Genomic DNA, 11325 nt, shown 5'->3' on the forward strand with positions numbered 1-11325 from the left:
ATGTTTGAAATATTTTAAACCTAATGTGTGGTTTAGGGACAAAATAATCTGCCACTGGCATAACATAATTTTCAGATTGCCTTTTCAGATTTGCTACCCTGACAGATTTCTGTTTTTATAAGTCACCAAGCCCTATCCTGAGTTCTGCATATATGCAGTACAAACTTGGATACAATTTGAAGACCTGGTGGTACTGCATTAGTAAAGAGTAATTGTGCTTGTCATGGCCACTGCCAAAAAGGAAAAGCCTTGCTCTATAAATATGAACCCTGACCATCAAGATTTAGACTCATTTGTTGCTAAATGTCTTTGTTTTATGAGGAGGGATTGAGGAAACTGGGCCTGTATTCTCTAGAGCTTTGAAGAATGAGAAGTGATCTCATTGAACTTAGAAAATTCTCTCGGGGCATAACAGGGTAGATGTTTCCACTGGCTGGTGAGCCTAGAACCAGGGGACACAGCCTCAGAATAAGGGGCAGGCCATTTAGGACTGAGATGAGGAGGAATTTCTTCACTCAGAGGGTGGTGAATCTTTGGAACTCTCTACCCGCGAGGACTGTGGAAGCCCAATCATTGAGCATGTTCAAGACAGAGATCGATAGATTTCTAGATTCTAATAATATCAAGAGATATGGGCATAGTGAGGAAAAATAGCATAGAGGTAGATAATCAGCCATGATCTGTTTGAATGGCGGAGCAGGCTCGACAGGCTGAATAGCCTACTCCTGTGTTCCCATGTAAAACCTGCATTGTGCAGGTTAGAGAAATGATTGTCTTGAGAGTTGTCTGTTTGTCTTTAACATGTGGTTGCTATTTAACTTGCTAAGTTGTGTTAAATGTCTGATGTCACTGTACTATTCACATTAGTAAGCATCAAGATCCCAGTCCATTTCCCAGTTAGTGGTAGGAAGATGATCCACCATTTGAATTCTGCATTATTTTCTATCGTTTTAATCCCAATTTACAACTTTTAGGATTTATTTGGTTCTATTGTTTGAATCATTGGGTAATGTGTTGACATTGTTTTCATCTTGCACTCCAAGTGTGTTGAGGATAAAAAAGAGAGACTATGAATAGTGACATTTCTTTTCTAGTAACATTACTTATCTCAAAAATCTCCAACACAGTCTGTTTTGCTAACTGGTGTAAGTCTAATAATTAGAATGGGTTTTACTGGAGACGCAGATGAGGGTAATTGGAGGAAAAGTACCATTAATGAAAGCTTTTGTTTTGGTTAGCACTTTGTGTTGCATTAGCCAATTCCATTTTCCTATTTTATAGGGCCAGGCCTGCTCTCTCGTCCTGAAGGCTCTGCAGACCCGGGAGGTGAGAGAGACCTTGATAGACACCGAGGGGAAAGAGCTCATCAAACAAGTCATCAACCAGATTAAACAGGTGGGTGATTTACTCCAAAGTTTTTAAATTAGGAATGAGCAGCAAATAAGTTAAATTGAGATTCACCAAATGGACCAGAATTTAAAATTAATGGTGCCCATTGTTAATACACAAATCTAACAGCAACTTAGGGAGTGCACAGATGTGCGGTTCATAGCAGAAATCTGAAATTGCTGGTCAAGATGTGCTGCTCCACCGTAACCCACGTGATGACAGCATCTCACTATTTGGCTTCCTATTCAAATGGATTAAACGTCATGAAGTTCCTCTCCTTGTAGATGCAGACTGAACTCACCATAGAAAGTTTGGGCTTGAGCATTTTAGTCCAAGTACCCTTTTTAATGACTTGATGAGTCTTAATTACTGTCAAACAACCTTTCTGACATTGTAAATTAGCTTTTACAGGTGTGGAGCCTCATTCCTTCAGATTTTAATTATTGGGGACTTTTATTTGTTTATTTCACTCAATCCAATTTTTTGTCTCTTTATTTTACTTCCTGTACGTAACTTGATATTGAATTCACTGCTCTGACTTGTACTTCTTGGTTCAGACCCATTTGTTAATTATTGTTCGATCTGATTTATTGTTACTTAGCCAGCCACAAGTCCTACATCTCCTGCAGAGGGCGGTGCACCATTATGATCTCCCACTTGCAGTACTTTGCCCTGCAAAAGCTCCTGGAAATTAATCAGGCAGTGTCAAGCCTAGTAAAAAGGCAGTTGTAGTTCCACTCACTGGTTGCAGCAAATTCTGACCCTTTGTTTCAACTAAAGATCTTATTGCAGCTCACCTGTGTCCAACTGAAGTTGAGACTATGCTCTCTGCTACTGGAGAGGATAAAAAGATGACTGTAATGACCAATGGTGTGACCTAGTGCCCTCTACATCGCACAAGAAAGTAAATGGACCATCAAGCCTGTTCTCCTCTAGACCGTTTATGTTTTGCCTTCTCATGGATTCAACCTAACCTATTCCATCTCCTGAGGAAGTGCTCCACAATACAAAATTTCTGACTTCCCTTCAAAATAATTCAGGAAAGCTGCAAAATATTTATCTAACTCTGCTTTGCTCCCAAATATTTATCTGAACGTGGTTTTCTATTGTCAAGCAGGCTTTCAGTCCTTGTAAGGTGCATTGTTCAAGCATGTTTCTAGTAACAAGATGACGAGTAAAGGCATCAAGTGCTATAAGCTGTCTGAAACTCTGCCAGTTCAGGCCTGGCCTTGGCTAATATGCTGCTCAGGGATGCTTCCCATGAATGGCCCTTGAACTTCATTGCATACTATGTACAAGACTACCCGTTCTGTGTTGCCTTTATGGTTGTAGCAGTAGAACCCAGAGATAGTTTTGCTTCATGATGTGATTATAATACAGGGGGGAGAGAGACTGGAGAAGGAACGATCAGAAGTAGAAATGTATTTTAAATTACCCCGATAACCTAGTTGGTCCCAAGCTATACAAAGATGTCACAAAAGTGGCAAGTGCATAGTTGACCTCATGATAGGAAGAAGAAAAATCAGCCAGGACTCCTAAGCTTGATTGTTAACTGGAGGCCTCAGCTGAAAAGTTTGTGTGTGAGAATGAGATCAAACTCTGTTGTGCTGTCTCCCAGAGTTGGTAGCCTGCTACTGCTCATTGTCGAGACTTGTATGGCCAGTTGTCTGAGGTACCAGATAGCAGCCAGTGCTCTTCAAGGTATACTCAAGCACAAGACATTGCTTTGGCAGTGTTAGTGGGTTAGTGGTGTACACGAGAGCAACTGGTGCCTTGGGACCATAAGGCAGCTACAGCACCAACAGCTTGCATTTATATAGCGTCTTTAATGTAATAAAACATTCCACTGTGCTTTACAAGAGCATTATCAATCAAAATGTGACAGCAAGTCACTTAAGGAGATATTAGTATAGATGCCCAAACGCATGGTAAAAGAGGTGAGTTTTGGGGGCTGTTATTGAGGATGAGAGAGAGACACGTACGGGTGAGAGGTTTAGAGAGGGGATTTCGGAGCTCAAGGCCCGATGACTGAAGGCTCGGCCACCAATGGTGGAATGAAGGAAGTTGAGGATGCACAAGAAGCCCGAATGGGCTAAAGTGGGCTCGGAGGAGAGATTTGAACTGTAATGAAAACATAAAAATCAGTACATGAAGCAATGCTGTCAGTAGTGGTAAAGGCAGATGAGCTTGCGAGTGTCCTTGGTCACAGATATTTCTAAACAGGAGACTGCTTCAGCAGTGACAGTGGGAAGTGAGGTATTGGAGGGCAGCTGATCCCTGTAGAACCATAACCTGGTCAAGGAGGGGAGGAAATATCTTTAGTTTAGATGGTGGAATGTGTTGCAGTTTTCTGGATAAGTTACAAAGATTTTTTGTTTCTTTTTTCTCTTCTGCAGTGTTTGAGGACCGTGACGAAGATTAAATTGAAGGTGGACCAGGAGAAAGTGGTAAAATGCTTGGAGTTGATCAGCGGTCTCATCAAGATTGTAGATCAACAGGTAAAAGGGCAAAGTGAATACTGAAAATGGCCTCCTTTATATGAATGATAATTGGGCAAATTTTATAATGCAAGTGATTGAGTTTAACCACAGAGCTCCGGTATACTGTGGTGGCGGAGGGCAATAAGTCATTGGAGTTAATGAGCTGTTGACATTCGGGCCATGTGACTTGATGTCAGAAGGCCATTGAAGCAGCGTTTCGCTATGGGAGAGCCCAGATTTCTCCAAGTTCCTCCAATAAATCACCAACTTCCAATGTGTGACATGCATATGCCAGTTACAAGTGTCAGTGAGACAGAAAGCTCAATAAGCTCCATCATTCTTTGTTTTATATAAGTAAATGACAGCAAGTGTTCAGCAAAGACCAGGAAAGCATGATATCACTAAATGGGTCATAATACAGAGTGGCTATGTGAATATCAGAAGCTATCCCATTCTATGTGATCCCACCCCCGTCCCCACGAGCAACTCCTCTGCTCAGCCGTAGGAAGAGAAGAATAAAGACAGAACATGCCATTAAATGGGAAAATTGGATAATTCCTTGGACTAATCAAGATTGGGCCCTTTAATTGCCTCATCATCTTCCCATTGGCAGTTAGCTCTCTTCTCACTGAGTAAGCTGGTCATGGGAAGTTTGGATGAATGTAGGAAGTTTATAAGTTTGCTGGCTTAGCTTCTTAAGTGCAGTCTCACCTTTGGATCAAAAGTCATGGGTTCAAGCCCCACTCCAGAGATTTTAGCACATTTTAGCCTGGTAGTCCTGTGCTGTACTGAGGTGGGTGCTGTCTTTCAGATGAGAAATGAAGCCAAGGCCCTGTCTGTCCTTTCAGATACACATAAAAGATCCCTTGGTGCTATAAGAAGAATAGTAGATTTCCTGACCAACATGTATCCCTCAACCAACACGTGAAACAGATGACCTAGTCATTATCATACTGCTGTTTGTGGGACCTTGCAATGTGCAAATAGGCTGCTGCAAATTCTACATTATAACAGTGACCACACTTCAAGAAAAACACTTCACTGGCTGTAAAGCATTCTTTGAAGTTTGGAGGTCAAGAATTCTTTTGAAGGCCTGGTTTTTCAGAGATACAGTTTCATAAGCACACTGCTACTGTAGCATGGTGTAGATAAGAAGAGGTGGGGTGCTGCTTTTCATTTTAAATGGGGTTGTTGGGCAGCACTAAGCTAGGGTGGAATGATGACACTTGTTTTTGTAGAAACTGTCAAAGCATTTTACCTGAATATAGTTACTTTTCACACAGATAAAATACAAATACCAATTATCTCAGCAGAGGGCTCTGAGCTCACAGTTTGACAGTTTAAGGAACTATTAAAGGATTAGCTGTCTTTGATGTGGGGTCTGAATTGACATTTGTTTTTATAAAATGGGGAGATAGTGGCATAGTGGTAATGTCACAGGATTAGTAACCCAAAGCCCATATAAGTGCCCTGGGAGCGTGAGTTCAAATCCCACCATAGTAACTAATGGAATTTGAATTGAGTTAATGAATCTGGAATATAAAACTAATCTCAATAATTGTGACCATGAAACAATTGTTGAGAATCCATCTGGTTTTCTAATGTCCGTTGGGGAAGGAAACCTGCTGCTCATAGCTGGTCAGGCCTACATGTGATTGCAGACCCACAGCAATGTGGTTGATTCTTAACTGCCCTCTAAAATGGCCTAGCAAGCTACTTAGTTCAAGGGCAATTAGGGATGTCACCAACACCCAAGTCCCATGAAAGAATAAATAAAAAGAGATTAACCACTTGAGATTTAAAAACTTTGAATGGGAGCCTTTTACACTATCATAAGACCATAAGACATAGGAGCAGAAATTAGGCCATTCGGCCCATCGAGTCTGCTCCGCCTTTCAATCATGGCTAATAAGTTTCTCAACCCCATTCTCCCACCTTATCCCCGTAACCTTTGACCCCCTTACCAATCAAGAACCTATCTACTTCGGTCTTAAATACACTCAACGACCTGGCCTCAACAGCCTTCTGTGGCAATGAATTCCATAGATTCACCACTCTCTGGCTAAAGAAGTTTCTCCTCATCTCTGTTCTAAAAGGTCTTCCCTTTACTCTGAGGCTGTGCCCTCGGGTTCTAGTCTCTCCTACTAATGGAAACATCTTCCCCACGTCCACTCTATCGAGGCCTTTCAGTATTCTGTAAGTTTCAATCAGATCCCCCCTCATCCTTCTAAACTCCATCGAGTATAGACCCAGAGTCCTCAAACGTTCCTCATATGTTAGGCCTTTCATTCCTGGGATCATTCTCGTGAACCTCCTCTGGACCCTCTCCAGGGCCAGCACATCCTTCCTGAGATACGGGGCCCAAAATTGCTCACAATATTCTAAATGTGGTCTGACCAGAGCCTTATAAAGACTCAGCAGCACATCCCTGCTTTTATATTCTAGTCCTCTCGAAATAAATGCCAACATTGCATTTGCCTTCCTAACTACTGACTCAACCTGCAAGTTAACCTTAAGAGAATCCTGGACTAGGACTCCCAAGTCCCTTTGCACTCCAGATTTCTGAATTCTCTCCCCATTTAGAAAATAGTCTATGCCTCTATTCTTCCTACCAAAGTGCATGACCTCACACTTCCCCACGTTGTATTCCATCTGCCACTTCTTTGCCCATTCTCCTAACTTGTCCAAATCCTTCTGCGGCCTCCCCGCCTCCTCAATATTACCTGTCCCTCCACCTATCTTTGTATCATCTGCAAACTTAGCCAGAATGCCCTCAGTTCCTTCATCTAGATCATCAATGTATATAGTGAAAAGTTGTGGTCCCAACACTGACCCCTGCGCAACTCCACTAGTCACCAGCCGCCATCCTGAGAAGGACTCCCTTATCCCAACTCTCTGCTTCCTGCCAGACAGCCAATCTTCTATCCGTGCTAGTACCTTGCCTCTAACACCATGGGCTCTTATCTTACTGAGCAGCCTCCTGTGCGGCACCTTGTCAAAGGCCTTCTGGAAGTCCAAGTAGATAACATCCATTGGCTCTCCTTTGTCTAACCTACTCGTTACCTCCTCAAAGAATTCTAACAGATTTGTCAGGTATGACCTCCCCTTGATGAAATCATGCTGACTTTGCCCTATTTTACCATGCACTTCCAAGTATTCTGAAATCTCATCCTTAATAATGGACTCTAAAATCTTACCAACGACCGAGGTCAGGCTAATTGGCCTGTAATTTCCCTTCTTTTGCCTCACTCCCTTCTTAAACAGGGGGGTTACATTAGCAATTTTCCAGTCCTCTGGGACCCTCCCTGACTCTAGTGATTCCTGAAAGATCACCACTAACGCCTCCACTATCTCTTCAGCTATCTCCTTCAGAACTCTGGGATGTAATCCATCTGGTCCAGGTGATTTATCCACCTTCAGACCTTTCAGTTTTCCTAGCACCTTCTCCTTGGTAATGGCCACCATACTCACCTCTGCCCCCCGACTCTCTTGAACTTTGGGGACGTTACTCGTGTCTTCCACCGTGAAGACTGACGCAAAGTACCTATTCAGTTCCTCCGCCATTTCTTTGTTCCCCACTACTACTTTTCCAGCGGCCCAATGTCCACTTTTGCCTCTCTTTTATATATCTAAAAAAACTCTTGCAATCTTCTTTTATATTACTGGCTAGTTTACCCTCATATTTAATCTTCTCCCTCCTTATTTCTTTTTTAGTTGTCCTCTGTTGGTCTTTGTAGGCTTCCCAATCCCCTGGTTTCCCACTGCTATCGCTGCATTGTATGCTTTCTCTTTAGCTTTTATGCTGTCCCTGACTTCCCTTGTCAGCCACAGTTGCCTCGACCTCCCTTTAGTATGCTTCTTCTTCCTAGGGATGAATTTTTGCTGTGTCTCCCAAATTACTCCCAGAAACTCCTGCCATTGCTGTTCCACTGTCTTTCCTGCTAGGCTCATCTCCCAGTCAATTCTGGCCAGCTCCTCCCTCATGCTTCTGCAGTTGCCTTTATTCAGCTGTAAAACCATTACATCTGATTCCAGCTTTTTCCTCTCAAATTGCAGGGTAAATTCTATCATATTATGGTCACTTCCTCCTAAGGGTTCCTGCACCTTAAGCTCCCTTATCAAATCTGCCTCATTACACATCACTAAATCTAGAATTGCCTGTTCCCTAGTGGGCTCCTCCACAAGCTGCTCCAAAAAGCCATCTTGTAGACATTCCACAAATTCATTTTCTTGGGATCCACTACCAACCTGATTTTTCCAGTCTACCTGCATATTGAAATCCCCCATGATCACTGTAACCTTGCCTTTCTTACATGCCTTTTCTATCTCCTGGTGTATCTTGTGCCCCACATCCTGACTACTGTTCAGAGGCCTGTACATAACTCCCATTATGGTTTTTTAACCTTTGCGGTTCCTCAACTCTACCCACACAGATTCTACATCATCTGACCCTACATCGTTTCTTGCTATCGATTTAACTTCATTTCTTACTAACAAAGCAACCCCACCCCCTCTGCCAACCTGCCTATCTTTTCGATAGGATGTATATCCTTGGATATTTAGCTCCCAGTCCTGATCCCCTTGCAGCCATGTCTCCGTGATGCCCACCACATCATACCTGCCAATTTCAATCTGTGCCTCAAGCTCATTTACCTTATTTCGTATACTGCGTGCATTCAGATACAACACCTTCAGTCCTGTATTTCCCGTCCCCTTTCTCATTGTTGTCCCTTTATCTGATGTGCTTGAAGTTAGATTCTTAGCCCTTTCCAAACACTCTGTCCTATTTTGTGTTCTGGAGACTTTGATAGCCTCTCCTGGGCTCTCCTTTCTTTTCAGTTTTTTCATAATTTTCCATGAAGCTGATTCCACCCCCCACACACACGCTAACCTGCTGCTTTGTTTCCCATTAGTCATAATTCTTGGAGTTTTACACTTCCCTTCCAATGTGTTTGAGTGAGGGCTGTATTAGATTGTTAATTTATTCTTATCTCCACATGGCTCCTGAGCTGTGCCCATGGTGGATACTGGGTCACTGGCATGGAAGGCCATGGGGGGTATGAGAAGGCATGGGGGTGGGTGGGGGCAGGAGTTGGTAAGGAGGGGGCATGGAGAGTGGGTGGGTGGGGTGAGGGCTAAAAGTGTCTAACAGCTTCAATAACAGTTCCAGAGCTGAGGTGGGCCTTACAACCAGCCCATCTCAACACTCACTAGCCCCCTGGCCACCTATGGTCTGCTTCCAGTGTCAGCAGGCCCGACTCCCATCCCACCCCCGCCTCCCCTGAAGTGAAAATTGGATCTTACTGGGCGCTTTAAATCAAGGCGGGTCAACCAAAATTTCCCAACTTGAGCTACCTGCCTCGGGAGCGAAAATCCAGACCTTAGTTTTCAACTTTGGGTAGGTCATTAAGGTGTAGTCCTGTGTTTTAATTGGTTGGGTTTTCCCCCTGGCTCCCAGTTTTCAGTTAAAGATTCTGTTAAATGTCAGTACCTGATTTGTGCATTTTGTTCTGCAGAAGCTCAATGTCTCGGTGAAGCAGCTGGTGCCTGCCCTGCAGGAGCTGGGGCAGCTGGAAGAGTTTGGCAAGACTTCGCAGGTGGACCATACGTACTGGCATGTGATGAAACGATTCGGATTCATGTAAGCACCTCACCTCCTTCACTGCCTGCCCGGTTCCTGAAAAGGGCGCTACTAACCCGGTCCGATAGGGACGCGGTCCTGATCTGCGGTCAGTAGACTGGGGGCACCCCAGCCAGTCTGCCCTGGGCTAGGGAGGGTGTCAGCTCTTGGATTCTCTGCTCTTGTGTTTTGCGGGGAGTGTTGGCTGGCTTAACGTGTTCTTTGTTCCCGCATTGTGTTGGCAGGCGACCAAAGAAGGAGAAGGTGAAAGCACAGGTACAAGACCCAGTGGCTGCGCAGGGAGTCCTGAAGAAAAAGAAGGGATTTCTCCCAGAAACTAAGAAGCGGAAGAACTGGAAGAAGACGAAAGGCCCAGCCCAGGAGGATGTGCAGGAAGGGAAAGAAAATTCCATGGGAAAACCTGCAGATGTTCCGAAGGCCGCAGAGGTTGGTCAGGAGAAAAAGAGAAACAAAAGGAAGAGGAGGAAGAAGAAGAAGAATCCAGAGAGAGGTGCAACAGGAAACCCAGGAGCAAAGTCGGGCCCCCCGGCTAAAAAAGCCAAAACAAATGCAGCGGAGATGGGACAAGACGATAAAGTGGGCAAGCAGGTGACTGTGAAAAAGGAAAAGCAAGGGGATGGAGCAGCAGAGTAATCACAACTGTGAACAAATGCCATTGCCGGTTCAAACCCAGGTTTTCTAAATGTTCCCTCCTCCACAGTGCTCGAGAACCTGGATTACAGTAACTGGGCCATGAGTGAACTCGGTGACTGAAGGCTGTGACAGTTTTGCATATCGCACATGAAGCACACCTAATGGTTATACTGTTAGCACGCAACTGACCCAATTATTTGGGTTGAATGGTTTGAACTCCACAATCCAGGAGGTGGAATCTAACCTTTCTGCGCTGCATAAAACTGCAAGATTTACGTGAACCCCTCCCTTTGATTAAAAAAAAATCTCTTAAAATGTAACTGTTATTTTTATTGGAATCCTATAGCGTAGCACAATGGGACTCATTGCCATTGATGATCATTTCGGATACAGAATGGGTCTGTACCCCAGGGATGAGGGGCATGAACTCTTGTTTATATTTCCCCCCCCCCCCCCCACCCCCCCCACAAAAAAAAATGTTTTGTTCATGTTGGACTTTTAAATAAAAGCAGAGGTCTTTATCTTTATCAGTTGCCTGTTTTCAGTAAGGCTATCGGTGTTAAGGGACAAAGGCCTTGGGGTTGAGGCACAAATCAGCCTAAATCAGAGATTAATCCTCAAGGGCTGAATGGTAGTCTCCTCCCTGTTCCTAAGTAACAGGTTTGTGGGGCTGAATGGCCTCCTCCTGTTCCTATGTATGCGTAGCTATCCTGAAGCCTAGACATTCACACTACACAAATGCCCAGGCAATGACTATCTCCAACAAGAGAGAATCTAACCATCTGCCCATGTCAGTCAATGGCATCATCATCACTGAAACCCCCACTATCAACATCCTGGGGGTTACCATTGACCAGAAACTGAACTGGACTAACCCTATAAATACTGTGGCTACAAGAGCAGGTTAAAGGCCAGGAATTCTGCAGTGACTAACTCACCTCTTAACTCCACAAAGCCTGGCCACCATCCACAATGCTCAACTCAGGAGTATGATGGAGTCCACTTGCCTGGATGAATGCAACTCCTGCAACACTCAAGCGGTTTGACACAAAGCAGCCCACTTGATCAGCACCCTATCCACCACCTAAGCATTCACTCCCTCCAATACTGACACAGTAGCAGCAGTGTGTACCATCTACAAGATTCACTGCAGCAATTCACCAAGGTTCCTTTGACAGTACC

The 11325-nt window shown here is 44.1% G+C and overlaps 1 protein-coding gene across 1 annotated transcript in view; it reads left to right on the forward strand.

Annotated features, from left to right (window-relative positions):
* The window catches only part of mybbp1a (MYB binding protein (P160) 1a), a 90128-nt gene extending 79531 nt beyond the window's left edge, over window positions 1-10597 (forward strand). The window contains 4 exon segments of the mRNA XM_078548235.1: window positions 1282-1395; window positions 3786-3887; window positions 9386-9510; window positions 9735-10597. Coding sequence (XP_078404361.1) covers window positions 1282-1395; window positions 3786-3887; window positions 9386-9510; window positions 9735-10143 — 750 coding nt within the window. The 3' untranslated portion in view covers window positions 10144-10597.
* Window positions 10598-11325: the final 728 nt, after the last annotated feature.

The sequence above is a fragment of the Cetorhinus maximus genome, chromosome 9 (assembly GCF_964194155.1).
Source record: "Cetorhinus maximus chromosome 9, sCetMax3.hap1.1, whole genome shotgun sequence".
NCBI classification, from domain to species: domain Eukaryota; kingdom Metazoa; phylum Chordata; class Chondrichthyes; order Lamniformes; family Cetorhinidae; genus Cetorhinus; species Cetorhinus maximus.